The following is a 27,930-nucleotide window of genomic DNA, read 5'->3' on the forward strand; positions in this document are numbered from 1 at the left end:
TGGGCCTTCTTATGAAACTCCGCAGCATCCTCCGTACGGAGGCAGAAACATAATCGGAACAGACAAAGACGATCAACATCATGCCCGTTCGGTAGCCATGGATTTTGTATGCCCTTCTTCTCTCCAAAACCATGTGGATAAGGCAACATGATCTAACCAATATCCTAGTGGTCGCGCCTGATCGGGGGCTCGTCATCGTCCCGACACAACGCACCCCAGACCCCCCAGCAACGCCTTGCACGCTTCAAGCGCACTTATGACCAAATACGCCTCACGTATCAGAAATCGCCCTTGTTACAAGCAGAATCGCCTGCTGCAGAAACTATACGCAGCTGTTTCCAACGGCTCACGACCATCATACAAGACGAGTCGAGAGCGCCGGCTCCGCATCTCTGTCTGCAGTTTGCTGCCAGTGCCCAGATTTATGCCACGGTAAGCAGGATCGGGGCGGTAGCTCAGCATGAGGGAATCATTCGGGAGACTGTCGGGCTATTTCAGGCGCTGATTGAGAGCGAAGAAGAGGGATTTCTAGAAAATGAGCGATTCGCACACGCGCTGATGGTATTCGTGGAGAGAACCGCAGGATCGGGGAATCTCTACGTGGGCGAAGACACAGAGGGTGAAATAATCGAGCTCCTGTTTGGAATTGCGGCCAAGATCCGGCTGCAGCCTGAGATCCTCCAGGTCTGGTTCAGGGACAGGGTACAGTCGAACAAGCGGAGACACAGTCTGGACGCTGGTGGCAAGGAGAAAAACTTCGTGGGATTGACAAGCAAAGAAGATTTCCCACTTTGCTACCATCTCATCGATCATGTCCATCATGAAGGACGAATAGGCGACTTTGCGAGAACAGGTCTGTTGTACATCTTTGAGAGTGCGAGCAAGAGTGAGGAGCTAGAACAATGGATTGTTGCAAGCGATATGCCAACTTTGATGGCTACGGGGCTGGGGGCTCTGTACAGTCAATTGAGCCGGTGAATACTTACATTACCATTGCTGGACGTTTCTGGTGCTAACTGATTCGCTAAGAAAACTGTCTATCATCCACCCCGAAGAGGATTTGCCTATCATACTCAAGCTATCTGACTACCAGGAGATGAAAGCTCCAGCCGAGGCAGAGGGGCTATATACAGAATATCTTCAAGGTCATCTTACTACCTTCCTATCGCACCTGACGTTCTGGCAGGACGTCTTGGAACACTGCCGCTCCATTGACGTTCGACAAACACTGTTGGATCACCTCCAAGTCCTCTTCCTACAGCAATTGCTGTACCCATCCATGCTTGAGTCTTCGGATATTGATGGCGGCTCCTCTGTAGCAGTACTTACTTACCTGAGACAAATACTGGACACCCTTGACCATGCTGAGCTCATCAACTTGGTATTGCAATATCTCCTTGCTCTGCCCGAACCAAAACGAGCTCGCAGTCCGACAGCAATCAAGCGGAAAAGCTCTCTTCTCCTTTTAACGCAGCCAGCAAATGAGGACGACCGGATGAACCCAGCACTTTTCAATCTAGTCGATCTTCTCCAGAGTAGTGTCACCAGCGAGAATCCTCAAACTGTCATCGCAGCCCTGAAGCTAACGACCGTCATACTGAGCAAGAATCATTTTTATGCCATAGACACACTGCTTCAGACACAGACGCACCCTCAGACTTCCAGTGAAGCGCCACAGAAACGAACGCACGGTGCCCTAAACGCCGAAGTTGAGGCATACATGTCTCTTGCCGAATCTATCGGCGGTCCGTCAGGCTTGGACGAATCTTACGATGCTCACCTGAAAGACGCCATGCGCTTGCTTGAGTCGCACTCATGTTCGGGCAAGCTTCTTGACTTGGGTGTCTTCACGGGCTCAACAGCCACTAAACCGCTGCCTAGTCCTGTTGGACCCGGCACCATCGCATCACACACGATACCTAGAGATGACATGTTTCTAGGAAAATTGTTGACTTGTCTAAAAGGATTCTGGACGAACAACGTGGAGTTGAATCTTGCTGTTACCGAGGTCTGGGTAGCGTTGTTCAGCTGTCCATTTTTCGGGCTGGAAGGATGGGCAGCAGTGGAGCCAAGGTTTTACGTTTTCAACTCTATAGACGGGGACGGGGCAGGTGATGAGCAGCAGCCACTAAAAAATGCAAGAAGGCGTCCAAGCTGGACCTTAGAGCATGAACCGGCATTCATGTCCGTCTTTCGGGATCTGAAAGCCGAATTGGATAAGCTCAAGAGCGCCATACCTGACTTAGATGGCCTTGTAGCAGCGAGGAAACAGGTGTTTAGGCTGCATGGGGACATCGAAGATGCGATTCGGAACCCGCCTCCTGTGAAGGCCAACAATCCGAAGAAGAATTCCCAGCAAGGGGGTGGCGAAATATCATCATCTCCAGGAACAAATGCCCCTCCCTCATCATTGCAGCAGCGACTTTTGGATGCGGTCTCGCCAAGCCCGTCGAGATCACAGTCTCGCAGTCGAAGAGCAGACATCACATCGAGCCCAACGTCCGGTGGGGGTGGGTTTCTATCCCAGTATGCGCCGGGGCTCCAGTCATCGCCGCAGCACCATCCGACCTCGACTCCATCGAGGAGCAGGCCTCATGAAACACGGATGGGCAGGAACAGCAGCGATTCCGGATCCGGCGTTCCTGACACGGGTCTAGTCGCCGAGAGGCAGTTGCTTGAAGATGTTATGCGGGCTGCGAGTGAGAGCAGGATGCAACAACGTCTCGTTTTCCCCATCGATACGTCTGCAGCTGATTCCCATGGCCTTGGAATCTCGGGACATGAGGAGGGAGATCGCATGGCCAACGCAAGTAGTAGAGACGGAGACGATGGGGGCAACGTGAATGACGAAAAGAAATCTGCAAGTCTGGGTCATATTCTGACCAATGCAGTTGTGCTACAGGAATTTGTCCTTGAGATCACAGCGATCATGCAGGTTCGAGCAAGCATGCTCGGGGAAGTGGCTTTTGTCTAAAGATTTTGATAAAGCGCTTATGAGCATCTAAGATACCCTATTGCAAGTACCACAACCCTTTGGAAACGTAATATTCGTCTCACTGTCTATAAGCTACTGTGTGCCCATGTCCATCGAACGGTGATCGAGAGGGAAACCTGTTGATGCAGTGAGAATCTACTTTGGTCTAAGCGCCAATTATATCTCGATTGAGGCACAGCTTATCCCTACGAATTTTGGGCAGATTTTACAGCTCAATCATTTAGTCACTTTTTTCATTTTGCTTTTAATTTTCAAACCTTCTCGTAAAAAGCCAGCGGTTGCTTTGACCATGTCGTTACAAGAATGGCATGAGTGAAGGCAGGACGGCTAACTACGATGCTCAGGCGCAAACCGGGCCTAGCTACCCGACGATTGCAATCACCCAGTACAATAATACGACTTCTGACTCTTCTCCCAGGCGTGAACCAAAGTGCAAACTCGATTTGAACGCGCAATTTCCATCGGCTCGTGCGCGACGCGTTGGGTTCGAGGTACAATGCAAAGCGAGCCTTTAGAGGGCTTCACCGATGAAGGCCGGCCTGATTCCGAAAACTTTGGACTGCACCGGTTATGTGGAAAGAACGTGCCAAGTTTCTGAAAGACGTAACGTAGTATTTTTCCACCATCGGCCGCGATCCTGATGATTATACTTTTGTCACACGGTTCAACTTCGGAGGCTCGTTGTGGCAGGTGAAGACTACTTATACTGTCGTACGTTGTCTCCATAGGACAGCTGGAAAACGGCAGAAACCCATTCATAAGACGACAATGATCGCGGGCTTTAAAAGTCGGCTATCCTCGTGCCTACGTTCAGCTTATCCGCAAGATCGCAAAGTTCCTTGCCAACCACGATATCCATTAAACCCAGGCCAACGCTCTTGTAGATCACGTTCCCTTTCTCAAGCCACTCTTTCAAGCCCCCGTCGTGATCATGCGTTCCACCCTTTCCGCTCTTTCTGCTCTTGCTGTCGCTCTGTAGCTCTACGCCTTCACTGTCGAGATTGCCAGCGCTCTCCTTCCTCCGTCTCTCGGCATCCCGTTTCAGCATGACGAGCTCGCCCAGCTCCACAATCTCGCGCGGGCTGATCCCGGCCTGAATGATCTCCCCAGCTTCTTGCATACACGCCTCCACCGAATCGACGATGATCGCGCCACCCGACTTGGCATGTTTGTGGTGATGATGGTGGTGGTCGTGTGGCTTGACAGCCTGCTTGATGATGTCCGTGTGAAGCTCAATCATGTGAGGCTTGTAGCTTCCAATGGCACTGATGTATCTGCCTTTCTTTCGCCCTTCGGTGGACGTCAGGATCTCGGCCGGGAAAAGAGGCTCGACCGACGGTGTGGTACAGAAAATGGCGCTCGAGGCCCGAAGTGTAGCCTTTAAATGTCGGGCGTATTCGTTGTGAGCGGGGGTGATGATGGAAGTTTTTGGATGGGGGACTTGGACTGGCCACGGAATCTTGTAGAGGTCGTGGAGAAGGCTCATGACGTTTTCAAAGGAGCGATTGATGAAGTTGAGATGGTGAATCTCGTTGCCTCGAAGCACAAGAGCAAGTCGTGCGTGCCAGTATGCCTGCTTGCCAGCGCCTAACCAGGTCTAAGTGCGTGCTCGCAATGGAAAAGAAAGAACGTCACATACCGAAAATGACAACGTCGTGTACATTGTTTCTCTTCTTGAAAAGCATGGTGCTTGCCGACGCGGTCCTGAACGCTGTGATTTCGGCTGCATTGATCAGGCCCCTCATTGTTCCGTCACGATTCAGTAGCGTCAAGCTCCCGCTCGGACTTGTAGCAGCACATTTCATTTTGATGGCTTCCTTCATTTCCCTGGTAAGATCGGGAGGCACATCGAAGGGGGTGGTATGACTGCTCGTGCTGGTCGCCGCGGTTGACCCGGAGCCCAAGGATAACGAGCTCATGCGTGAGCTCAAAGCGGAAGGCTCGCTAGTTGTGCTGCCTTCCCTTGCACTGATCGTCGAATCTGAATCCGAGAAGTTGAGTTGGCCGTCCAAGTTCGGCAGACCGACTGGATCGGAGCTCTTAGCACATACTTCACTCAGAGTGACTATCTTGACGCCCATGCTGTCCATACTGTTCGCTGGCATGAACAGTGTTGTCGAGCCATCCTTGCGCGTTAGTTGTGTTCTGCTGGGTTGATACGACGCACTGCAGCCATTGTCGTCCTCCTCAACCGCCGTTGAGTAATAGTGTAGAGCATCCGCTAGCGACTGCTGTATATCGAGTATGTCCGACTTGGTCAGAGAGTGAAGCAGGAGCCGAACATCCTGGTCCGTGAGAATTGTCAGAGTCATATCTTCTGAATGTTCTCTACAGCATGCGCAATACTGTCTTCACGAATCGCGGGGCACGGGCGGGGTGTGTTGCAGCTTGCAGCGTCAAGAGCCGTCGACATACAGGCGCGGTGCGATTGCTCTAAGGGTTGAGTGGAGTCGCCTTGCCTTAGGAAGTCATCGGGAATTTCTCTCGCATCTCACGGCCTAAGTTGCACAACAAAAAAAAAGAAAACAGTTGAACGTGAGAACGTGATTCACTCGAATGTGGCGTTTGCTAGGAAAGCTAATCTTTGCTAGCGGGAGATCAATAAGCAGCTGGGACAAGGCTGACTGATTATCTAATCCCTTTCAAGCCGCTGTCAACTAAGGTTAAGTATGGCATCAGTTCCACACATGTATCTGTCGTAAGCGAAAAGGAATCCCCGTGTGTGGTTGAACTTACACGCTGGAAAGTCACAAGGCACTGGCTTTGAATTTTGACTCCTTAAGTAATGAAAAGCATTTCATAGGCCGTTGCTCCGTCGTGATGAGCTTTGCCACCTATATTGATGTACGAAACGGGTTCCTTGCTCCGGATCCAGTTGTCCACGTTCAAAAGTCAAATTATCGTAAATTCTGCGTATCGATCGTAATCAGCCTTCTTCTGATGTCCGTAATATTCAATGCCTTTGAAAACCCCAATCCTTACAAAGCACTCTGCGTTCCCCTCAACGACGGGCGCCAAGATCAAGCCGGCTTCCTCCATATTTCCACTGCCTGGGTATGTCGTCGGTCGTGCATTCTCTCTAAGAACAATCAGAAAAAGAGTTCTGCATTGAAGTGTGCAGGGGTCGAAGTCGAAATAAAGCAGTTGTTGTTTGCCCGCCAGGCCTTTTAGTTGCAGCTGTGCGAAGTGGTATATCCAGCTTTTCGGATCATCAAGCAAGGCTTTTTCGAACCTCACAAATGGCGCTTTAATGGTCAGAGAAGCAGTCAGGATCTGGCCATAGGGATTCATAGCATCCCGTGGCTCGATTTGTGATGCAATGATGGTGCATAGCTGCTTACTGTTCTCCTCTGCTAGAGGAGTAAAGTCAAGATCGCCATTCAAGCTCGCCCAGCTCCAGGTCGGTGCAAAGAACTGGTCTTGGCTTCGGCCTCCGGTCGGCTTGTGTTTCTGCACTCGCGACCACAGCAAAGCGTCTGGTAGTTTGGACTTGAACAGACCGGCCAGATAGGTATCGTTCAACACCTCGGCAGTCTTTTGTGCAATTCCGCCAATGGCAGGAAGCTTGTCCGAACTCTTTGTTAAATTGCGTTGGACATATCCATGGAGCGTCTTCAACCAGTGCTCATACTGGAGCTCAGCGGACGGCGATCTCCAGCTGTACGGTGGAACGCTTTGCTCGAAGCGCATCGTTCCCCAACTGAATCCAACCCCAATTGCCTCTCCCATGTACGGGAACTCATCTGGCTTGGGCAGATCGTCTATCGCAACACCTCCAGGCACTGTTTCACAGACGTTTTGCGAACTGCCGCATTCCCAAAACAGCTGCTTCTGACCGAAATGAATGGTTCGTGGCGACAGTAAACGTTCCTGGCAGACCCACGCTCTGGTGTCGAGGTGAAAGTGGCCAACGTTATCCGTAAGAAGCGGCTCTGGGACCAACAGATGAGGCGTATGCTCTTCATCGCGACAAAGCGAGAATTCGCCATCATCTCCAACCTCAATCCTGGTCACTCTGCGTAATTGCACAACACACGGCGCGATTTCACACGGATCACGATCTACGAAGCAACCAGCCCGAGCATCATGTCCATGAGCCGCAGCGATATTGACAGTACAGTTCTGATAGATCGATCCCATGATGGCTGAGTGACCAAGCCAGTCTGCCACGTGGTTGCTGCCAGCTTGAATGATGCATAGAGAGTCTATCCATAGGTAGTCCAAATCCAGTTTTCTCGTGACTTCGATGGCATCAAGGAAAGTTTGTGGAAGGACATTCTCTGGGATGGCGTCGCTAAGTTCATATTGATTGTCCGTTGTTAAGATGAGTTGCTGTGGATTTGGGCCCCACGAGTGACTCAAAGCAGCGTATGGAGTTCCTATCATGCTGGACGTATCCCTGACAAGTCTGATCTTGGAGTTCTTCAGGCAAAGCAGACGTGGTGGATACACTGCAGTATCTCTGTCTCGCGAACATTCTTTGTGATTTTGGACACAGTTCTGAAGCCAACGCTGGACCCGTTGTAGAGACTGAAGACTTCCAGTGTTTCGCAGCGAATAGTTGCCCTTTTCGAAGCCATCATACAAGTTGAGGGCGCCGGAACCGGTATCAAGATCGTCTGCTTGGAGAGGATGACATGTGAAAGTCAGTCGCGCGGCAGCGGAGTCATTCGAAAGGCGCTCTCCATCGCCATTACTCAGCCCAAATCGAAACTTCCATACTCCATTCTGGGCGACATTAGGTTGAGCATTGATATCTAGTCCTACATGCCCGTCTTCGTTCCTGTGTTGCCTTGACCACGCATGTAGCTTAGTACATAGTGGGCAACCACCAGACGTAGATTGCTCAATAGCCGCGAAGGTGTAATGACAAAGACTCTCGAACGCGGGAACTTGGGTCCACGCTGTGTCAGATGAAATCCAGTGGCTGAGCTGATTTCCATTCACGAAGTCCACCATCTTCAGGCAATTTGAACAGGGCTGAGTATCCATCATGAATGGATCAAGCTGGAACAGGATTAAGTCTCGACTTTGGTAACTATGATTCCCGTCTTTAGGTTGAGGTCTCTAAGGCCTGAAGCAAACGAAGACAGAATGCGTGATCAGTCAGCACGACCGTTGAGTAGAAACAAAATCAAGCATGCGTATCGTGACGATATCAAAACAGTATGCTGGACACATTCAATCCTCCATCCGCTTCGCTTCAAGGTGTTCACAACAATGTCGTGCGGCTGAGGGACGGTCTCGACCAATGAACGCATGATGGCAGACCAGTTGAGCTTTCACATGCATCTACGCTTGAAGCAGCAGCTTCGAGGCTGACTCTTTACGCACCGCTGCTGGGGCCGCCGAGCGTGATAATAACTCACGAAGCCGGGGCGCTGCCATTCGGATCGTCATGTCAGAACGTTGGTGTGAACGATGGGTAACTCAGTCTCAGCCAGCGCAGCCATGGAAACGGGACGGTGCCGAATATTCAAGCATGTGTACGTATTTATCAGCACGAGTCCCAAATCTCGGCCTGCCCGTCAACGTCACTGTGGATCAGCGAAAGCATCGAAGCTATGACCTACGGTTCATCCCAGCACTGCTTGAGCCAGAGCCTTGGACAACTTTCTTTCGGCTTTGCATGGTTAGCACGCTTATGATGGCCATTGACTCGCCTCATTCTCAAGATCGGAGAGATCTGTTGTCGTGCAGTGGCCGTACACCACGCCAATCCCGTTCATAAGACCTCGATACCAAGCACCAGCACCATGGCTTCGACGACGACGGCGACCGAGTCCACGCCTCTTATCGCCAACCGCTCAAGTTTATCTTCACAAACTACTCCACCGAAACCGCCGCGCACCGTCACTTTCAATCCCACAGTGTCGACCAGCAGTCCTTCGGGCAGTGTCCGTCTTCCTCTGCCCGCTACTGCCACAAGTCCGGCCCAGTCTGGCATTCTCTCCAACCTCAACAACAAACTTCGACGAAGACATAGCCAAGGAGCTCCCTATATCCCTCCAAACCTGCAAGGGTCACGAATTGGCCCGCAAAGAACGACGAAGAATGCCGAAAAGCTGAAGATACTGCCGGATCCAGATCACGGGGAGGATGGGGCCGATGAGGAGTCCGGCCGCGAAGTGTACTCGCAGTTCACGCGGATAACGGATCCGACAGCGAGGCGAGATGCTGCAAGGCTAGGCAAAGCGGACAGAGATCGTCTGCCTAGGGTTACGGCGTACTGCACCGCCGGCTCGTACAGGCTGGACGACCTGACACGCTTCCTCAAGGGCAAGGCGAGGTCGAGAGGCGCTGCGCCCAAGCGTTTCGACGAATGCCTGTACACGCCGTATCGATACGAACACCCGGCCATTGACAAGCCTCTGAGGAAGAGGCGGCGGTCTGGCTCGCAGGGAAGCTATACGGTGCACAGAAGATACTCCGACTCGGTGGTCGAAGTTGACGGCCACGAACAGCGGCGCGACGACCTTGTGAACGCACACGGCGAAGCGGCTGACGTCTCATTCGACGGCGGCCAAGACATGCTCACAGTCACCGTCCCAGACCAGGTCGCCGAAGACGACGATGTCCCGGACGGCATTCCCGGCCCATCGAACAGCAACGACGGCGATCTCGACATCGACGTAGACATACCCGAGATATTCATCTTTGACTACGGCACGGTGGTGATTTGGGGCATGACGCAACAGCAAGAGCACCGATTTCTCAAGGAGATCTCCAAGTTCGAGGAGGAGAAGTTGGACAAGGACGCCGTGCAGACGGAGGACTTCAACTTCTACTACACCAAAGAGTACCAGGCGCGGATATACAATGACTTTATCAGCTTGCGGGACAAGAAGAACTACATGACCAAACTAGCCATCAGTCACGCTCTGAGCCAGAGCGTCAAGGTTAGTCCCTCTGCTCGTCACAATCGATCAACCGTCGCAGCTAACATGCAGTGCAGACTTCCCTGTACGAATCCCTTGTAGATGCCACGATCGAAGCCACAAAGGATCTCCCCACCCAACTGGCGCTGACCGGCCGCATCGCGCTCAAGCGTCAGGAGATCAACATGCAGATCGGCGAGCTTTTCATCCTGCGCATCAACATTCATCTGCAAGGCTCTATTCTCGACACGCCCGAACTCATGTGGGCAGAGCCTCAGCTTGAGCCTGTGTACCTGGCCGTGCGATCGTACCTGGAGATGAACCAGCGCGTGGAGCTGTTGACGGACCGGCTGGGCGTGCTAGAGGACCTGCTCCGCGTGCTGAAGGAGCAGTTGGGCCAGACGCACGGAGAGTATCTGGAGTGGATCGTCGTGGTCCTCATCGCGGCCGAGATTCTGGTCGCCGCCGTGAACATTGTTGTGGATTTGTATGCGGGGGTAGATTGAGTGGCGTGACTTGGATCCTGTATGAATCTTTTGCCTGTACTTTTCTTTTCTTATTTTGTTTTTTTTTTTTTTTTTCAGCGGATGTAAGAGGATGGAGAGGCTGTGCTTTCACGCTTTGAATTCACTTGCGCGACGTCGCGTTCACGGAACAGCTTGCGCAAAGTACAGAGCGAGCAACGCTTCCAGCGCCTTGTTCTTGACCGCTATAGTAAATGGGAGGGCTTGATTTGGAAGCGAAGCTTTCATTCGTGCATTGCTTGCTGTGCTCTAGAGTTCACATACAGGCGTTCGCCCCCAGCCTCGCCTTTCGCATGCTGATTGACGGAGCATCGCATGAGCCCGTCCTACGTCACGATCTGCCCACACACCAAAACACTTCACGGTGATCTGCAAACAGGTGTGAGGTAGACGCCGTGGTGGTTGCCGTAGGCACGCTCTGCTCCTTTTTGTCTTCTTGCTGCGAACGAAAGGAACGCAGCGTTCCCGATACGTGTATTCCCCAAGCATCGAGGTTAGGATGCGACGCCGGTCTCCAGCTCTTGACCACAACCATCGTTGGTGTCGGGATCGGCCGCCATCCGTCGTCGCAACGGCTGTCCGGTCTGCGGCAAGCAGGCCAGGCCGGCGTCCAAAGAGGACCGCCTGCACACCTGTACGTTGACCCGTTGTTCCCACGGCGGAACAGCAGCTGGCTTCTTTGGATTGAGTTGATGGAGTTGCCGCCCTCAGCTTCATCCACAGGCTGACTCATAGACGCCGCCCTCGAGCGAGCTCGCTAAGTCATGGGCGTCGGCGCTGGCCAGAGCACACAAATTGCAAGCATGACGCCGGATGAATTTCGCGGCTCCAGCACAGCACCAAGGACCCGTCGAACGCGCTCGTCGCGCTCGAGGCCGGACGGCCATCAGGACGACGAATCTTCCGCCCTTCTCTTTTTGACTGCGCCAGCTTGTCGCATGCCGTGTGCGCGGCAGTCGGGGGGACAGCTCACGCGGTGCGGTGGCGGCTCGGGTCCGGCAGTTCCGCGTTCTCGTCGCCATCTCCAATCACCTTGCTCGGTTTCTGTGACTAAGCGGTGCGGGTTCGTCCCCAGGAGCGTTGACGGTGCGTTTCTGCTTCCGCCTTGCGCAGAAACGAGGCGAGGATGGGATCGTCCGGACCTTGGCCGGCAAATGCGTCAACGCGCATGGTAAAACCGCGCCGCCACCCCTAGCCCCCGTCCCCGATCCTGCCTTACCAAGTTCGAGCTTCTTCGCTCTCTCTCAACTCTGACGCTGGCATCCCACACGCCATTGTCTTCACCAGAACACGCCTCCTTGTTGGATGAGCTCCATCATCCCCATTCTCCTCTCCCCTTCCTCCTCATCTTTCCATTGATCGTTTTGTGGCGCAATGTGGAGGGCTTCATTGAGTCGCTGCGGTGGCGGCGTCAAGGCGTGCTCGCGCGCGAGCCTGTCGTCGCTCAGCAGAGCATCCCATAATGCCTCCGTGGCGTCGAGACGCAGAGCCATGGCCGTCGTGTGCCGCTCCCATCAGACGAGGAGCTATGCGTCCAGCGCAGAGGAGCCAAAGGGCTCCATTGGCGAGGGCGTCAATCCCAACGACGCCTTCCTGCAGGGCAACACGGCCAACTACATCGACGAGATGTACATGCAATGGAAGAACGACCCGTCGTCGGTGCACATCTCGTGGCAGATCTACTTCCGCAACATGGAAGATGGCGACATGCCCATCGAACAGGCCTTCCAAGCGCCTCCGACCATCCTGCCTCCGCCCCACGGCGGCCTGCCCGACTTCAAGCCCGGCATGGGCATGGAGATTGGCGCCGGCTCCGACACGATGAACCATCTGAAGGTGCAGCTGCTCGTACGCGCGTACCAGGCCCGCGGCCACCACAAGGCCAAGATCGACCCGCTCGGCATCAGAGGCTCCGACTACGAGCCGTGGTACAGCAAGCCAAAGGAGCTCGAGCTGTCGCACTACAACTTCACCGAGAAGGACCTCGACCAGGAGTTCACCCTGGGCCCCGGCATTCTCCCCCGCTTCAAGACGGAGACGAGACAGAAGATGACCTTGCGCGAGATCATAGACACATGCGAGAGGCTGTACTGCGGCTCGTACGGCGTCGAGTACATTCACATTCCAGATCGTGAGCAGTGCGATTGGATCAGGGAACGAGTCGAGATTCCGCAGCCGTTCAAGTACTCGGTCGACGAGAAGAGGAGGATTCTGGACCGTCTCATCTGGGGCACAAGTTTCGAAGCCTTCCTGGCGACCAAGTACCCGAACGACAAGCGGTTCGGTCTCGAGGGTGGCGAGGCGTTGATTCCAGGCATGAAGGCTCTGATCGATCGCAGCGTCGACTATGGCGTCAAGGACATCGTCATCGGCATGCCGCACCGAGGCCGCTTGAACGTCCTCAGCAACGTCGTCCGGAAGCCAAACGAGTCCATCTTCAGCGAGTTCTCCGGCACGGCAGATCCAGCCGACGAGGGATCTGGCGACGTCAAGTATCATCTCGGCATGAACTTTGAGCGGCCCACCCCGTCTGGAAAGCGCGTGCAGCTCTCGCTCGTCGCCAATCCGTCTCACCTGGAAGCTGAGGATCCCGTCGTGCTGGGCAAGACCCGTGCCATCCTCCACTACAACGGCGACGAGAAAGAAGCCAACACGGCCATGGGCGTCTTGCTTCACGGTGATGCCGCCTTCGCAGGACAGGGCGTCGTCTACGAGACGCTCGGCTTCTACAATCTGCCTGGCTACCAGACCGGTGGCACCATCCACATCATCGTCAACAATCAGATCGGCTTCACCACAGATCCTCGTTTCGCCCGCTCCACGCCATACTGCTCCGACATTGCAAAGGCCATCGACGCGCCTGTTTTCCACGTCAATGGTGACGACGTCGAAGCTCTCAACTTCATCTGCCAACTTGCGGCCGACTGGCGTGCCAAGTTCAAGAAGGACGTCGTCATCGACATGGTGTGCTACCGCAAACAGGGCCACAACGAGACGGATCAGCCTTTCTTCACCCAGCCTCTGATGTACAAGAAGATTGCCGAGCAAAAGCCCGCGTTGGACAAGTACGTTGACCGCTTGCTCGCGGACGGCACCTTCACCAAGGAGGACATCGACGAGCACAAGAAGTGGGTGTGGGGCATGCTGGAGGAGAGCTTCACGCGCAGCAAGGACTACCAACCCACCGCGAAGGAGTGGCTTACGTCTGCTTGGAACGGATTCAAGTCGCCAAAGGAGCTCGCGACCGAAGTGCTCCCTCATCTACCCACGGCCGTTGACCGGGAGACGCTCGTCAAGATTGGTAACGCCATCGGCAGTGCTCCAGAAGGCTTCAATGTACACCGCAACCTGAAGCGCATTCTCGCTCAGCGCACGAAGACCGTGTCCGAGGGCAAGGGCATTGACATGTCTACCGCCGAAGCTCTGGCGTTTGGTTCGCTCTGCTTGGATGGACATCACGTCCGTGTCAGCGGTCAGGATGTGGAGCGTGGCACCTTTTCGCAGCGTCACGCTGTGCTGCACGATCAGGAGAACGAAGCGACCTGGACGCCACTTGCCAACCTGAGTAAGGATCAGGCCACCTTTGTCATCAGCAACAGCTCGTTGAGTGAGTACGGAGTGTACGTGTTTACCATCCTCAGCCTCGTTCCATGTCTTGAGCTAACAGAACGTACGTAGTCTCGGCTTCGAATACGGATACTCGCTCTCGTCGCCAAACGCCCTTGTCATGTGGGAGGCCCAGTTCGGCGACTTCGCCAACAACGCACAGTGTATCATCGATCAATTCATCGCTTCCGGCGAAGTGAAATGGCTTCAACGTACGGGTATCGTGCTCTCATTACCACACGGCTACGACGGCCAAGGTCCAGAGCACTCGTCCGGCCGTATCGAGCGCTACTTGCAGCTTTGCAACGAGGACCCGCGAGTGTTCCCCTCTCCCGACAAGCTGGACCGCCAGCACCAGGACTGCAACATGCAGGTTGCGTACGTGACGAAGCCTAGCAACTACTTCCACCTTCTCAGGAGGCAGATGAACAGACAGTTCCGAAAACGTAAGTGTATTCTACAGCATGTGGTGCTATACTCCTTTCCGAATTCGAGTATGACTGACAAAACACATTCCAGCCTTGATTCTCTTCTTTAGCAAGAGCCTTCTGCGTCATCCGATGGCCCGCTCGTCCATCGAGGAATTCACTGGCGATTCTCACTTCCAATGGGTCATCCCTGACCCGGCCCACGAGGACGGCACTATCGAGGGTCGCGACCAGATCAAGCGCGTCATCATGTGCACAGGCCAGGTGTACACGGCACTGGTCAAGCACCGCGAGGAGCTCGGCGACAAGACGACGGCCATTACGCGCCTGGAGCAACTACACCCCTTCCCCTGGCAGCAGCTCAAGGACAACCTGGACTCGTATCCTAACGCCGAGACGCTGGTCTGGGCCCAAGAGGAGCCGCTCAACGCGGGCGGATGGAGCTTTACCCAGCCTAGAATCGAGACCCTTCTCAACGAGACGCAGCATCACAACAGGAAGCACGTCATGTACGCCGGACGCGCTCCTAGCGCCTCCGTCGCCACCGGCCTGAAGAGCGTGCACAAGAAGGAAGAAAAGGAACTGCTGGAGATGGCGTGGAGTGTCAGGCAGGACAAGCTAAAGGGAGAATAGAAGGAGAGAAAAAGATCGCCCAACCTCTTACCGTAGAAGGCGTGCCCAACCTCTTTTTTTCTCTTCTAAATTGCCCAAAAAAAAAGAAAAGAACGACTGTTTTCCAATCAGAAGCAATACAAAGGGGGGAGAGAGATGACCGGGCGAGACGTGTCTGTCCATAGTAGAGTGTATGTTTTGTGTGTGTGGATTTGGCCTGGCGCCGAGTGCCAACTCTCTCCCGATGCATTAGGGATGTAATAAGACTCATGTTCAGCATTTGCAAATGTAAAAAACGTTTTTATTTGGTCGAATTAGCCTGTTTCTCCCCCATTCTTTTTCTTTCTTTCTTTCTTTCTTTTCCTTTCCTTTTTTTTTAAAAAAAAAAAAATAGCCCTACTATCTCGTCTAACCTCCCCCCCGCTTGCTTTGGATTCTACTCCCGTCTCCGATCCACTGTTGCATCGTTGCGGCTGTCAAAAGCCGTTCCGCCTCCTTCTTCCTCCCTTCGGACGAAGCGTGCGCTCCTCATACCTTGGCTGCTCGCGCGAAATCAACTGCGATCGACTGGAACTGGACACGAGGGTCGGAGTTTGCCTCGCGACACTAGGAGGAGGGGGAGGGGTCTTCCTGTGACTGCGGCATTTCGCCCACGCGTCGAGAGGTTGACCGTGAAATCTTACCACTTTTCTGCATAAAATGGAAAGTGGCTTGGTTTTTTGAAAAAAAAAATTTTTTTGTACATTAATTTACTTATTTGTTTTCTTGTATCTTTGTTTTTGAAGAAAGGAAAGTGGGGACTCGTTCATAACTCGTTCGTCTTTTTCCCACCTTATACGAAGATGCTCTCGCGAACGTGCTTGCCCAGCATTCTTTCTGTCGTTCAAAAAAGACGGTTCTTCGCCTCCCCACACCCTGACGCCGCTCCGGGTTTGGGGCCTCACGTCGCCTCCTCCGCTGGCACAGGCGCGTTGGCTTCGCGATCGAGGGCCGTCAGCAGGTCGAAGATCTGGCGCGCGTCCGCATCGGCGGGGAGCTGGGCGGCCGCGGGGCGGACCGTCTCGAGGTTGCCAAACAGCCAGCGCTCCTGCATCCAGCGCACGAGCGACAGCAGGTCCTCGCAGCTGCGCACGAGCTGCTGAGTGCTGAACTGGGTGCGCAGCTGGCGGGCTGCCACGCTCATGGGGTCGCGCTGGTCTCTCGGTGGCGGGATCGAGGCGTCCAGGATGTCAGACATGGCGTGCAGCATGGAGCTCTGGCGGGCGGCGATGCGTTCTGTACAGCCGAGGGGGAGCAGGAGAGGTTTCCCCCCGTCTGGTTAGCCAATGTTTTGGTTCTTGAAGTCGCGACGATTTTCTCCAGAAGGGGTAGCGGTGTCGGGAGACGTAGACGGTGGCAGCGAAGACGGAAGAGGGGTTGAAAAGAGGAGGGGAACTGGCATACTCTTGAGGGCCTCGCCGCTGCGCTCCTTGGTGTCCATGGCCGTTGTCGTCAAACACGTCGCTTACTCTCCTGAATCGACGAGCTCTCCCCTCAGACGGGTCTCGGCTCCAGTCAGGACACGTCTGCTGCAGCCACAACCCGCGATCGATCTCGTTCCGTATCCAGACTCTTTCAATCCTGTTGTCCGTCAGCGAACTTGTTCACAGCGCCTGCTCCATCGCGATTCGAGCATGGTGCAAGATGCAGACGCACCGCGCGCACACGGCGAATGACGGGGCCTCCAAAGAGGAGCTTGCAGCAGCCCGCACGCACGTTCGATAGATGTTCAAGGAGCCCTTCGTCTTGGGATTGACGTTGCAGACAAGAGCTTGCCGCCGCGTTTGGATGCTGCACCAGTCGCTATCGGGCTTCGACCGCGTCAACATGTTGGAAGTTTGCAGGACGTTCAATGGACCCGATATCGGAGCTGCAGATGAGCTTTGGGCGACCTTCCAAGTACAGAACCGGAATCAACTCCGAACCCGCCAGTGCGACGACAAACCCATTTGGGCATACAGCATTTGCATTTGCATCTAAGAATAAATAGGCGCCCGGCTATATCAGGGTGCGATGAAGCTAGTTTTCGGAGTCATCTCGTCCCACAAAGACAAACGTAGAAGAAGAAGAAGGAGGAGGAGGAGGAGGAGGAGGAGGAGGGAGATCGGAACTCAGGTTCTGTTCGTCACAGGAAAGACAAGGAGCGCGCACGCACACGAGAGTTGTCTTCATGGGTTCAACTTTTCGAATTTTGTCTACTGCTAGAGTTGGGGAAAGTGACACATGCAGTCGGCTTTTGCCAATCAACACAAAAAGTTCGCAGGAATGACAAGGGAGAAGAAGAGGAGAGTGGTCCGTGGGCAGTCAAAAGACTCCAGAAATCCAAAACAGAGCGAAACAAAAACAAAAGAGTAGAACAAAGCTTCAAGCCGTGGTCGTGTGCGTCGGCTTGACTTCTGAACGCAAAGCAGTAAGCCTTGAGTGACCAAGCGATTGGGAAAAACCCCTACCAAGAAAAAGACAGGCGCAGCTGCGGAATACTTGTCTTCATGCCGCGGACTGTTCACTCGTCGCTGTCCTCGTCGTCCTCGCTCTCGGCTTGTTCGAGCCACTCGAGGAACTGCTTGGCATTCTGGCGGATCTTCTTGGACGTGGACAGGTCAACGTACTTCTTACTAGCCTTTGCACCCCAGGACTTGGCCAGCTCCTCGTCCAGCAGGTCCTCCTGGTAGAGCTTGATAAGCAGCAGCGACGTCTTGGGCACCAGATCGTTCTTCTCGATGAAACGCTCAATGCCACCCAAAAAGGCCTTTTGATGGCGTTCAGAGCCTTTCATCATCTGCGGCAGGTCTGCGTTAGCACATGCGCAGCATGGCAGGATGGAAGACTCATTTTGAGCCGGGGGGAAAAAAAAAAGAACAGAGGTTGGGAGGAAAGGGGATGATGGACTTGTGAGGACAAACATACCAGTTGAAGCAGGGGAGCGCGCTCCTCAATCTCGTCGTTCTTGGGCGACACAACGTCCTTGGTGAAGAGCGTCTGAGCCAGGACGGTCATGGTCTTGTGCTTCTTGTCGATCCCAAACTCCTGGGCCTTTTTGCCAATGGCAGCGTTGTCAAGCTTGGTGACGCCGCCAGCCTTCTCACCCTCCTCTAGGATCCAGGTGCCGAAGGAGTCGTATGCGTTGCCCTCGGCTCCTTCCTCGTCGTCGTCGTCAAGCGTGAGATTGCGTTTAAAGTCCGAAGGCAGTTGATTGGCACGGGCAGCCACGGCAGCGTCAGACGTGTCGACAGACCACTTGACGCCGGTGTCGGCGACGTCGATGCCCTTGGCATCCTCGTTGATGCGACGGGTCAGCTCGTCGTCGCTGCCAGCAGCCAGCGCCTCGTCCTCGTCGACGGCAGCTCCACCGTGGTCCGAGTTGCTGTCATGGGGGCTACCACCATTTGCCATCAAGCCGTTCTCGTGCTCAGCCTCCTTGCGAGCCTTGCGCTCGGCCTTCTTGGTCGACTTGTCCTTCTTGCCCTTGCCGGACTTGGCATCCTTTAAGATGAAGGAGCTGAGCTTGTGACGCAGGTCAGCCTCGGTGCGTTGGCCGCACGCCTTGCAGTCCAGCAGGATACGGCCGTCCTTGAACTTGAGATCCGTCTCCGGGTTTTTGCACTGCTTGCATAGCACGAAGCGGTTGATGAAGCCATCGAGGTGGTCCTGAAGCTTGGCGGCGTCGTGAGCACCGTTGATGATCCACCGGTCGTCCTTGGGATCCTTGTTGGTCTGAGCGCCAAGCTCGAAGCCGAAGTACTTGATCACGTAGTTGGGCGGACGTGCGAGCGACTGAGAGATGCTCGGCAGGTTGGGGATGACGGTCTTGATGCCATTGCCCTTGCCCTCGATCTTGCTCTGGATGCGCTCCATCTTGTAGCGGTAGAACCTGGACAGGGCAAGCAGACATTAGCGATCGGCAATCGAATGAATGGTCAAACACGGCCGACACGTCAATGACGAGCAAGAGAAGTGCTGTCAAAACGTGTGCCGCAAGGCAAAGGTTAGGGAAAGGGGCTGCTTACGGGTCGGAGACATCACGACGAATGTTGATGGTGGCCATCTTGATGGGTGAGGCTGATGAGACGAGTTTGGTTTCTTTCCTTTTCCTTTGTGGCGACGCGTAGGGGTTTCAGCTGAGCAGTGCAGAACGGGTCTCACTTAAGCTCAAGGCAAGGGACGTGTGCGTGTGGCGGAAGGAATCTAAGGTCGATGACAGCGACTGAGGACGAGTGTAGACAGAGACGACGACGGCGACGGTGACGGAAACGGAGACATGCGGTTGTTCCTCCGTTGGATCTGGATTTCCTGACGCGGATTTGGAGCCGGCAGACGATTGACGGATGGTCGGTTGACCGCGCGGGGCGACGTGAATGCCTGTCTGGTGTATTTCTTTCGCGGATAAGGTCCTTGGGATCCCTTTTCTAGAATACGGGCGCGAGAAGGTGAGCGGGCGGTACAGGGGGGCGGTTAGCCGTTGGTTTTGTGATGTCCGCTGTCCGGCCTTCGCCGTATGCGAGACGTGTGCAGCTTGGGCGGAGGGTCGATTTGAAAATCGTGGATCGGGCGCGAATACATATACCCTTTTGCTGCTGGAGCGCGAGAGCCTGGTGGTCGTGTGTGGGGTGCCTGGAGCAGGGCGAAGGAAGAGTTGTGAACGGGGACGCGAAGGGGCGACGAGAGAAGGGCGGCTGTTGACAGGCTACGTGTCGGCGACGGCGGAAGCGCGGGGAAGGTGTCTGCGTGCAACAGGGCAGCGCGAGAGAGGGCTGGCGGCGACAGACAGCGGGGGCCGGCAAAGGACGTTCAGGAGGGTGCGGATGGCAGTATGTGAGTGCGAGTGTGTGCGTGGAGCGGGAGCCGGACAGAAGCGTTGCAGCGGGGTTGCAGCGTTGGACTGAAGTTGCTGCAGGGGGCGACGAGGCGAGCACAGCAGAGCGTAGGCCGCAGGAGCGGTGGTGATGGTGATGGATGTGGAGTTGGTGTTGGGTGTTGGGGAGTTGACGGTGGTGACGGTTAAAAGAGGCCGAACAGAGCGAGTTGGATCCGAAGCGGGACAACTCACGGGCGCCAGCAAGGAAAAAAAAATTACTTCCCACACGCCACCCGCTACGTAAGACCCAGACTCTGGCCGCGACTTTGGCTTTGACGGGCCCGTCGGCCGGCCGTCGTCGCTGCGATGCTCACGCGTGAGCGCCTGGCCCATCTCTGGGCCGCCCCCGTGCCAGCCAACCGGCCCCGTCGCCGCCGTCGCCGCCTCCTTCGTCTCCACCTCCTCGCCGCCTCCTCCTCCGCCGGCGCGACGAGTCCAGCCGGCCGGGTTCCTTTCTTTGGTGGCCGTCTGCTTCCTCTGTCTCCGCGTGCCCATGACTACAGGTCGCCCGGAAAAGGACGAGGAGAAAAATCTTAAGAAATTAAGGAAAAATTTTGCATTGGACATGATCCCTGCCCTTTTTTTTTTTTTTGGCTCTGCCGCTGTCGCTCGGTGCTAGTGATTTTTGTTAGTCTTCGCGACGATCGTCGCCGTTGACTTCAGAAGCATCTTCATCGTCGTCATCGTCGTATTCTCTGCTGTCGCCCTCCCCCTGGCACGCCCACTCTTCCGCCGTCCTGACCCCACGTGCTCGCTCTGCATCCCGTCACCAGTTTCACCCGGTGCTCTCTTGTAGCTAACTGCTGCCATGGCTGGCTCCGTCGACTACTCTCTGTACCTGGTCACCGATTCGACCGATGCCATCCTCAAAGGCCGTGATTTGCCCACCGTCGTCCGCCAGGCTATCCAAGGAGGTCCGCTCCGCACCGCCGTCTTAAGCTTGCCGACCACGCGCTCATGTGAATCCCAGGCGTAACAGTCGTCCAGTACCGTGACAAGACCAGCGACACCGGCGACCTGATCCGCATGGCCAAGGAGCTCCATGCGATCACAAAGGCCGCCAACGTGCCGCTGCTGATCAACGACCGCGTCGACGTTGCCCTCGCCATCGGAGCAGAGGGCGTGCACATTGGTCAGGATGATATGGGTACGCACATGAACCATGCCCACATCCCCCCTCAGATTCAGAACCACCGTCCCTTTCGCGTCCCCGTGATCCCGTCGTTGAGCCGGTTCGTTGACAGCCCAGGGGCACATCAGACATCGAAACCGCTCGCCGTCTGCTCGGAAGCGACAAGATCATCGGCGTGACCGCCTCGTCCGTCGAGGAGACTGTGGCGGCGGCGAAAGCGGGCGCCGACTATCTCGGTCTGGGCACCGTGTTTGCCACCCCAACGTGAGCCGTTCCAGTTCCATGCCCACCAGCAACATCCACCCAGTACATCTGTGCAGGAAAGGAAGGGGGAATGTCTGGTGCTTCAGAGAGCCACAAGCGAAACGTCTCTTAGCCTTTGCAATTGCTAACGCTGCTCCAGCAAGGAGAACACAAAGTCGATCGTCGGTCCCGCCGGGATCCGCGACATGCTCGCTGCGTTGGGCGACGCCTTTCCCAATCTGAAGACGGTGTGCATTGGTGGTGTCAACGCAGGAAATGCACAACGCGTGCTTTACCAGTCGAGCTGTCCGCGGCGGAGCCTCGACGGCATCGCCGTAGTCAGTGCAATCGTCGGCGCAGAGGATCCCGCTGCGGCAGCCCAGCAACTGCGCTCTCTGGTCACCACACAACCTCCATTCGCGCTGAGAGGTGTGACGGAGCAGTTGTCATCCCACACCGTAGCAAAGGAAGTCCCCGCTCTCGTACGGCGCGTTGCCGAGGTGACGCCGCTGTGTCACAATATGACCAACCTGGTTGTGCAGAACTTCGCAGCCAACGTCGCCCTCTGCGTCGGCGGCAGCCCCATCATGTCCAACAACGGCGTCGAAGCTCCAGACCTTGCCCGCCATGGCGGCTCCCTCGTCATCAACATGGGCACCGTCACGCCGGAGATCTTGGCCAACTACACGCAGGCCCTGCGTGCTTACAACGCCGTGGGCGGCGCCGTGCTTCTCGACCCCGTCGGCGCGGGTGCGTCGTCTGCGCGCAAGGATGCCGCTCACACGCTCCTGGCCGCCGGCTACTTCGACGTAATCAAGGGCAACTACAACGAGATCGCCACGCTGGCCGGAGTGAGCTCTGGGGCCCAGCGCGGCGTCGACGCAAGTGCGGGCCCCGTCTCCATCTCCGACCGCGCCGCACTCTGCCGCGACCTGGCGCGGCGTGAGCGCAACGTCGTCGTCATGACCGGCGCCACGGACGTCCTCTCCGACGGCGAACGCACCCTCACGGTGCGAAACGGCCACCACTATCTCGCCGACATCACCGGCAGCGGCTGCACGCTCGGCACCACCATCGCGGCATTTTTGGCCGTGCGCAGCGACGACAGGCTGCTGGCCGCCCTTGCCGCCCTGCTGGTCTACGAAATTGCGGCCGAGCGCGCGTCGCGCAGGCCGGACGTCAAGGGCCCAGGCACGTTTGTACCGGCCTTCCTGGACGAGCTGTACGGCATCCGGAAGGACTCCGAACGCGGCGACGATAGCTGGGTCGGAGACGCGCTTGTGGAGAATGTGTAGTTCCAAAGTCTATCACACACCCATCAATCCGTGCGACCTCGCAAGTAGCCAGCAGGCCGACACAGGAACCGCAGTCGCCCTTTTTGCGCCGCTCTTCTTTGCCATGGTTACACCACGGCGATCGCGGCTCCGCTTCACCATCTTGGAGCGAGAAGGGAGAGGGGGTGGAGGGGGTGTCCTCGCGAAAACAAAATAATATTTAATAAATAAAAGGGAAACGCCGTCGGCGACAATCTCCGAAGATTCATCATTGAAAAAAAAAGCTTGTTATTTTCGATCTGCATTCTCTTCATTTAGCAACTCTGTCCAAACCCTTTTGTACGGTCTGTCAAACCGAGTAAGGACCCTATCCTTCGTTGTTCGATTAACTCCCTCCTATACGTACCGTCAGGCGTTGATGATATACTTCTTAGCTACGACAAAGCAACAGATAATAGCGGCCACGCAGACGCTGAAGCAGTTTTTCGCTTCAACATTAGGATCTACACTGCGGCTCTCACGCGTCTGATATACCCATTCCGAGAATGAAATCCGTTGCCTATTTAGTCTCACAAGTTGATCGCAAACGTCCAAATGTTTAAATTTCCAAAGAAAAGTTGTCCATTTCTTGCTTGGCCAGAGCCTCTTTGGATTCCCAGTTCGCTATGTAGGCGGTCGTTACCGTCTTGTTTTCTTTCGCCAAGTCGGATGTGCGCTCCCCTGTTCATCTGTGTGTTTTTCTCTCAGGAGAGCAGTCTCACGGTCAGGTGCGACTCTTGAGAACGTTCTGATCCAACGCTTCGAATATCTCACTAGTTTTTTTTGACGCTAATAAGCAGATATGTGGGTGTAACAAAAGAGAGAACGGAAATGAGGCTCTGATGTCCAGGACGTGTCTCCATACACTTCGTCACTCCCTCCCGTCGCTGAGAGTCCGCGCGTATATATGCATATTGGATGGATTGACATGCTGAATGGCAGTTTCTCTCTGTGTCGCCATCAGCCAGTCCCGTTGAGGCCCTGTTTGAGAAGGGTATTCCCGCTCCGGTCTCAGACCCTACGTGTACAAACTGGAGGAATTAAGAGGAGATTTGCGACGATCGAGAAAGGCCAATCCCTCTGCTGCCATGGCTTCACCCTTTACGCAAAAGAATCCAACCTCGTTTCACGAGCTGATTCTTAGGCAGGTTGTAGTCTGCCCTTGACTGAAGGAAAGCTCCCAGATCGTCCTCGGCGAATCCGCGCAGATGTGAGGACCGATGCAGACGTGACGTCCAAAGCGCAATCTCATCTTTTCTGTCCGGCCCAGAACCAAGCGGCAATTTTGGACGTGCTCGTTCGGATGCAGGCAAATCCGGCCAAGCCGCAGATGCTTAATCAAGAATGGCCGTGAAGCGAATGTGTCTTTTGACTTTTGCCGAGTATCGGTCGGACACACTGTCCTTCTGTATAATTTCTTTGCTCAGATGACGGCCCGAGGCTTGCTGAACGGTTCTGCATGGCCCTCTCGCTGCTTTGCCTCGACGTGCACACGACTTCAATCAGAGTAGCTCAGCTGGCTTTTGTGTGGCACACACATATGACGGCTAGAAGTAGAGAATTTTTTTTTTTTTGGTGAGCGTTGGCTACATAATAGAAAAGATCGTGTCTCTGGACCGATTGGTGTCAATCTCACAGCGGCATAAGCGCCGGTCTAACAGTCATTTAGGGTGCTGACCGAAGTCCTGGCAAAATCACTCAATTGAAGTCCGAATTCAATACACCACAAAGTTAAGAACTTGTCCGGCTACTGCAGCGGAGATGTGTCTCGCACAGTCGATTTGTGGACCGCGCCGAGAATTAAGCGTACGATCGACTCGTACGGCAGCCCTGACTGCTTTGCCGCTCAGATGTGCAATTTTTATGACGGTCAGAGGCTCGCTGGAATACTCCTGGGACTTGGTCGGCGCTGACATAGCCTTTTTGATCGCCACAAAAGGATCATCCTGGTCTCTTCGCTTTGTGATGTCTGAAGATCCCGGAGTCGACCCGGCTGTTTGTGTAAACTACCTGGTTCCAACCGCGCCGTAACTCCTCGTTCAACTTCAAGCGTGAGCAATCACAGTTCGTCCTCTGGCCTACGAGCCGATGCCGGACAGCGTGTCGATCGAAAAATGTTCTAGTGCCACGAGGACATCAGTCCTTTTCGTCTTCTATTCGCCCAATTTCGTTTCCTTCTCAGCGCCATCTCGTCTGTCCCCTCACCTGTTTCCCTGAGCAAATATTAATTGCAGTGCCTGCATGGACCTGCCTTTACAATGACTACTATCCTGTTGTCGCCAGTGCTCCCTTTGAACTTGCGTACGGATCCCAATTTGGCCGTCCCCAGGATACAGCGTCCGACCATGTTGACGATTTGGGACCTGCCGCAGCCAATCCGCTTCAGGATCTATCAACACGTGCTTACATCAAGTTTGGACCCACCTTCATCGCTCTTGGAATTGCACACGGCCGACTCCGACAACAAGGTGCAAAGAATCCATCGCCATGGAGCCGACGTTGCTGAGTTTGCCGTCGAGAAATGCATCCGCTATCCTATTACCATTCATCTGCCCTTTGCAGGCCTCCTGCGGTCAAGCAGCCGAGTACGGCGCGAGGTTAAGGAGATAGCGCGTATGCTCCAGACGAAACGTGTCGCGTACAGACTGGACCTCGTCATCGAGAATGAGCTCACTATGCTGCCGTCGTGGCTGAGATGTCCCGTGACGAGCATGGACGTCTCGCGACTGGACATCGACGTCCGACTGCTTGGCTTCGTCGACGAAGCGGGCCCGGACTTTCCGTTAGACGGCTCGCAGCAGCACGGCAGGGACCGTTGCAGAACGCTGGCCTTTGCCATCCTGGCGCTTATCGCGAGATTCATCGATCGTGGCCCGCGATTCGAGCACGTGCGTCATGGCGAGATCAAGGTGCAATCGCTCACGTTGAACTTCCACTCGAGGCTGGAAGAGGCGAAGCCGCACAGGTTGCGTCTGGGTCGATCGAATTCGGTCGAGGAAGAGCGGGGCTTGATGGACCATCTCTGCATGACCCAACTGCACGAGCACCATAGGCACGACAGCGCCGTTGAAGCGGACAGACCGCGACCAAGCCGCAGCGACCCCAGCGAGGTGGTAGAAGCTAGAGATCTGCTGCGGACTGTCGATCTGGTTCTGAGGCCGCTGTGTCGGCAGGAGCAGTACACGCTCGAGCGGCGGCTGAAGCACTTTTCCACCTCTCACCTGGGCTTCCTGAGGAGAAACGTGCGGAGGATATGCTTGTCGCTGGACGGCATTCCGGAGAGGGCCATGACGGTGGAAAGTTGAGGAGGCATGGCCAAGATGTGAACGAACGGCGCGAACAAAAGGTCATTTTGAACTAATTCATTTATTGCTTCTTTTTAGTTCTCCACACGAACAGCGCCAACTACGTACGGCCGCTCCTCCCTGCGCGAGCCAAGTGAAAATTTTCTTCTCTTCATCTTCATCGATGGTACACCCCGACATTGTAGTTGTTGATGAGATCGATGCCCTCTTTCCGCCACGTGTCCGGCTCCGCATAACTGGATCGATTCGCGTCGAACACAAAATCCAACGGGTTGTTCACGTCGTAGCGTGGCCACATCTCCTCCGTGCCGTTCCACTTGTACGTCTGTCTCCACGCGTTGGGGTCCAGATCGTGGATGAACGACACCCAACTGCTGTCCATGAACCGCGCCAGGTTTGCGTAGCTTTCCGGCTTGCCTTGGAACGGATTGACGGCCACGGGCGGGTACCCGACCCCATTCAGGTTGAGAAACACAAAGCCGATCTCTTGGAAGTGAGTCACGCCAATCTCCGGCACGACGTTCGCTGTCAAAGCGTTGAAGCGGTAGCAGTACGCGGGCACGCCGGCTGTAGCCCACGTCGCACACGTGAGCCGTCTGTTGGCGATGAAGACCATGTCGCCGTAGTAGCTCGCCGTGCGGCGGAACTGCGTCCCAAATATCCCGCTGGTCCTCGCGTCGCCCAGATCCGCGATCACGTTGACGGCAGGGTCGTCCGGGTACGCCTGCAGGATCATGTTTGCAAACGCCGGCGGCACGGCGTTCTGGCCCGTCGTGAGCATGTTGTAAAAGTCCTGCGTGGAATTAGCCCCCAGAGGGCTGAACGCGGAGCCTTCGTCCGAATTGGCGCCAGAGATGATGGGCACATGGACAAAGTCCCCGGCCGCAAGCTGCAGAGACGTGTACTTGAAGATGAAGTCTCCGTCCATGATGGGGTTGAAGCCGGTCAACGGTTGCGTCGTCGTGTTGATGGCCGCGTTGAACTGTTCCGCCGGGACCGTGCGAAGGCATTGCAGCGTGTCCAGCGTGCCGTTGCAGTTGGTGCGATTCACAATGGCATCGTACATGTCCTGGTAGTCCTCAGGCCCCTGCAACCGGCCGTACGTGACCGGATTTCCGCTCTCCATGATGGCCCCGCGGAACAGCTTGTCGTCCCGCCCGTTGAACGCCGTCAGATGGTAGCCGACGGATGCGCCACCCGCGCTCTCGCCAAAGATGGTCACCTTGCTCGGATCGCCGCCAAACCCGGCGATGTTTTCCTGAACCCACTGGAGGGCAGATCGCTGGTCCTTGAGACCGAGGTTGGTCTGGCCGACTCCTGCGACCTCGTTGGAGGCAAGGAAGCCCCAGGCGCTGAGACGATAGTTGAAGTTGACCACCATGATCGGCTTGCCGATGTGAACGGAGTTCTGAACCATGAAAGAGGCGTTGTACCTTTGGTCAACGCCGCCTCCGGCCGTGAATCCACCACCGTGGATCCAGACTGCCACGGGCAGCTTTTGCCCCTCGTAGCCAGAGGGCCGGATCACGTTGATGTACAGGCAGTCCTCAGACACCTTGTAGTTCCACTGATCGGATGAGTATCCATAGCACTTTGCGTGAGATTAGCTCGACAGAAAAACTTGCGTTCACTGTACGGATCTTCTTTACCTCTCCAGAATACTCCGTCGCTTGCCGCGTACCTGTCCAACTGTCGTTCAACGGTACGGGATTTCGAAACCTCAAATCGCCCACGGGAGGCTGCACGTATGGCATGCCGAGGAAGAAGTCTTGGTCGTACTCGGGCGAGTACACGCCTTGGTACGTTCCATTCTTGGTCTGTGCCGTAGGTGCACTGGAGGATCGTCTGTAACTGTTACAAGAGACCAGTGCAGGACAGAGACACAGAACTAGAGCAGCAAAGGAAATCATGGCTTCTGGCCGTGTTCAAGCCGATCTATTCGGAAGATTGACAGCGCGGAAAATGCATGGGAACGTTGAACTTTTTTCCTCTTCTTATTC

General features: G+C 55.2%; 10 protein-coding genes across 12 annotated transcripts; 5 read left to right on the forward strand and 5 right to left on the reverse strand.

Annotated features, from left to right (window-relative positions):
- The first annotated feature begins 42 nt into the window (after positions 1 to 42).
- On the forward strand, positions 43 to 3,043 carry PV09_08929 (uncharacterized protein). Its single transcript, XM_016362905.1, has 3 exons — positions 43 to 106; positions 169 to 974; positions 1,030 to 3,043. The coding sequence occupies exons 1-3, from the start codon at positions 98 to 100 to the stop codon at positions 2,972 to 2,974; spliced, it is 2,760 nt and encodes a 919-aa protein (XP_016209254.1). The 5' UTR covers positions 43 to 97; the 3' UTR covers positions 2,975 to 3,043.
- A 130-nt stretch (positions 3,044 to 3,173) lies between these two features.
- PV09_08930 (uncharacterized protein) lies at positions 3,174 to 5,553 on the reverse strand. The gene is made up of 2 exons (XM_016362906.1): positions 4,635 to 5,553; positions 3,174 to 4,582 (listed from the first exon to the last, which is right to left on the reverse strand). Exons 1-2 carry the CDS (start codon positions 5,305 to 5,307, stop codon positions 3,777 to 3,779), a joined length of 1,479 nt encoding a protein of 492 aa, XP_016209255.1. The 5' UTR covers positions 5,308 to 5,553; the 3' UTR covers positions 3,174 to 3,776.
- A 178-nt stretch (positions 5,554 to 5,731) lies between these two features.
- PV09_08931 (uncharacterized protein) lies at positions 5,732 to 8,262 on the reverse strand. The gene has a single exon (XM_016362907.1). It carries the CDS (start codon positions 7,988 to 7,990, stop codon positions 5,888 to 5,890), a length of 2,103 nt encoding a protein of 700 aa, XP_016209256.1. The 5' UTR covers positions 7,991 to 8,262; the 3' UTR covers positions 5,732 to 5,887.
- Positions 8,263 to 8,582: 320 nt separating this feature from the next.
- On the forward strand, positions 8,583 to 10,630 carry PV09_08932 (uncharacterized protein). Its single transcript, XM_016362908.1, has 2 exons — positions 8,583 to 9,894; positions 9,951 to 10,630. The coding sequence occupies exons 1-2, from the start codon at positions 8,752 to 8,754 to the stop codon at positions 10,377 to 10,379; spliced, it is 1,572 nt and encodes a 523-aa protein (XP_016209257.1). The 5' UTR covers positions 8,583 to 8,751; the 3' UTR covers positions 10,380 to 10,630.
- Positions 10,423 to 11,319, reverse strand: PV09_08933 (uncharacterized protein). Its single transcript, XM_016362909.1, has one exon. The coding sequence runs from the start codon at positions 11,112 to 11,114 to the stop codon at positions 10,647 to 10,649; it is 468 nt and encodes a 155-aa protein (XP_016209258.1). The 5' UTR covers positions 11,115 to 11,319; the 3' UTR covers positions 10,423 to 10,646.
- PV09_08934 (oxoglutarate dehydrogenase (succinyl-transferring), E1 component) lies at positions 10,749 to 15,401 on the forward strand. The gene is made up of 3 exons (XM_016362910.1): positions 10,749 to 14,017; positions 14,076 to 14,449; positions 14,523 to 15,401. Exons 1-3 carry the CDS (start codon positions 11,772 to 11,774, stop codon positions 15,062 to 15,064), a joined length of 3,162 nt encoding a protein of 1,053 aa, XP_016209259.1. The 5' UTR covers positions 10,749 to 11,771; the 3' UTR covers positions 15,065 to 15,401.
- A 1,781-nt stretch (positions 15,402 to 17,182) lies between these two features.
- PV09_08935 (uncharacterized protein) lies at positions 17,183 to 20,107 on the reverse strand. Its single transcript, XM_016362911.1, has 3 exons — positions 19,090 to 20,107; positions 17,990 to 18,953; positions 17,183 to 17,861 (listed from the first exon to the last, which is right to left on the reverse strand). The coding sequence occupies exons 1-3, from the start codon at positions 19,125 to 19,127 to the stop codon at positions 17,586 to 17,588; spliced, it is 1,278 nt and encodes a 425-aa protein (XP_016209260.1). The 5' UTR covers positions 19,128 to 20,107; the 3' UTR covers positions 17,183 to 17,585.
- A 412-nt stretch (positions 20,108 to 20,519) lies between these two features.
- PV09_08936 (hydroxyethylthiazole kinase) lies at positions 20,520 to 22,935 on the forward strand. 3 transcript variants are annotated; one of them, XM_016362912.1, is made up of 4 exons: positions 20,520 to 20,851; positions 20,908 to 21,084; positions 21,198 to 21,333; positions 21,473 to 22,935. In XM_016362912.1, the coding sequence occupies exons 1-4, from the start codon at positions 20,746 to 20,748 to the stop codon at positions 22,605 to 22,607; spliced, it is 1,554 nt and encodes a 517-aa protein (XP_016209261.1). In that variant the 5' UTR covers positions 20,520 to 20,745; the 3' UTR covers positions 22,608 to 22,935. The 3 variants fall into 3 exon arrangements, with proteins under 3 accessions (XP_016209261.1, XP_016209262.1, XP_016209263.1); XM_016362913.1 differs by having other exon boundaries at positions 20,520 to 21,084; XM_016362914.1 differs by having other exon boundaries at positions 21,198 to 22,935.
- Positions 22,936 to 24,813: 1,878 nt separating this feature from the next.
- Positions 24,814 to 26,047, forward strand: PV09_08937 (uncharacterized protein). Its single transcript, XM_016362915.1, has one exon. The coding sequence runs from the start codon at positions 24,884 to 24,886 to the stop codon at positions 25,928 to 25,930; it is 1,047 nt and encodes a 348-aa protein (XP_016209264.1). The 5' UTR covers positions 24,814 to 24,883; the 3' UTR covers positions 25,931 to 26,047.
- On the reverse strand, positions 26,013 to 27,922 carry PV09_08938 (uncharacterized protein). The gene is made up of 2 exons (XM_016362916.1): positions 27,580 to 27,922; positions 26,013 to 27,521 (listed from the first exon to the last, which is right to left on the reverse strand). The coding sequence occupies exons 1-2, from the start codon at positions 27,838 to 27,840 to the stop codon at positions 26,088 to 26,090; spliced, it is 1,695 nt and encodes a 564-aa protein (XP_016209265.1). The 5' UTR covers positions 27,841 to 27,922; the 3' UTR covers positions 26,013 to 26,087.
- Between the last annotated feature and the right edge of the window lie 8 nt (positions 27,923 to 27,930).

This window comes from Verruconis gallopava, assembly GCF_000836295.1.
Source record: "Verruconis gallopava strain CBS 43764 unplaced genomic scaffold supercont1.50, whole genome shotgun sequence".
Taxonomy (NCBI): domain Eukaryota; kingdom Fungi; phylum Ascomycota; class Dothideomycetes; order Venturiales; family Sympoventuriaceae; genus Verruconis; species Verruconis gallopava.

Excerpts from the sequence above, each read along its gene's own strand:
- PV09_08938 (XM_016362916.1), bottom strand. The coding sequence starts at position 27,840 with ATGATTTCCTTTGCTGCTCTAGTTCTGTGTCTCTGTCCTGCACTGGTC. Across the intron at positions 27,522-27,579 it reads CGACGGAGTATTCTGGAGAG|TGCTATGGATACTCATCCGA; the intron begins GTAAAGAAGATC and ends TCTCACGCAAAG.
- PV09_08933 (XM_016362909.1), bottom strand. The coding sequence starts at position 11,114 with ATGAAGCTGAGGGCGGCAACTCCATCAACTCAATCCAAAGAAGCCAGC.
- PV09_08934 (XM_016362910.1), top strand. The coding sequence starts at position 11,772 with ATGTGGAGGGCTTCATTGAGTCGCTGCGGTGGCGGCGTCAAGGCGTGC. Across the intron at positions 14,018-14,075 it reads TCGTTGAGTGAGTACGGAGT|TCTCGGCTTCGAATACGGAT; the intron begins GTACGTGTTTAC and ends GAACGTACGTAG. Across the intron at positions 14,450-14,522 it reads GAACAGACAGTTCCGAAAAC|CCTTGATTCTCTTCTTTAGC; the intron begins GTAAGTGTATTC and ends AACACATTCCAG.
- PV09_08932 (XM_016362908.1), top strand. The coding sequence starts at position 8,752 with ATGGCTTCGACGACGACGGCGACCGAGTCCACGCCTCTTATCGCCAAC. Across the intron at positions 9,895-9,950 it reads CTCTGAGCCAGAGCGTCAAG|ACTTCCCTGTACGAATCCCT; the intron begins GTTAGTCCCTCT and ends CATGCAGTGCAG.
- PV09_08936 (XM_016362912.1), top strand. The coding sequence starts at position 20,746 with ATGGCTGGCTCCGTCGACTACTCTCTGTACCTGGTCACCGATTCGACC. Across the intron at positions 20,852-20,907 it reads CCGCCAGGCTATCCAAGGAG|GCGTAACAGTCGTCCAGTAC; the intron begins GTCCGCTCCGCA and ends TGTGAATCCCAG. Across the intron at positions 21,085-21,197 it reads CATTGGTCAGGATGATATGG|ACATCGAAACCGCTCGCCGT; the intron begins GTACGCACATGA and ends GGGGCACATCAG.
- PV09_08935 (XM_016362911.1), bottom strand. The coding sequence starts at position 19,127 with ATGGCCACCATCAACATTCGTCGTGATGTCTCCGACCC. Across the intron at positions 18,954-19,089 it reads CGTCGTGATGTCTCCGACCC|GTTCTACCGCTACAAGATGG; the intron begins GTAAGCAGCCCC and ends TGCCCTGTCCAG. Across the intron at positions 17,862-17,989 it reads GCGCTCCCCTGCTTCAACTG|ATGATGAAAGGCTCTGAACG; the intron begins GTATGTTTGTCC and ends GACCTGCCGCAG.
- PV09_08931 (XM_016362907.1), bottom strand. The coding sequence starts at position 7,990 with ATGATGGATACTCAGCCCTGTTCAAATTGCCTGAAGATGGTGGACTTC.
- PV09_08930 (XM_016362906.1), bottom strand. The coding sequence starts at position 5,307 with ATGACTCTGACAATTCTCACGGACCAGGATGTTCGGCTCCTGCTTCAC. Across the intron at positions 4,583-4,634 it reads ACACGACGTTGTCATTTTCG|GCGCTGGCAAGCAGGCATAC; the intron begins GTATGTGACGTT and ends AGACCTGGTTAG.
- PV09_08929 (XM_016362905.1), top strand. Across the intron at positions 975-1,029 it reads CTGTACAGTCAATTGAGCCG|AAAACTGTCTATCATCCACC; the intron begins GTGAATACTTAC and ends TGATTCGCTAAG.
- PV09_08937 (XM_016362915.1), top strand. The coding sequence starts at position 24,884 with ATGACTACTATCCTGTTGTCGCCAGTGCTCCCTTTGAACTTGCGTACG.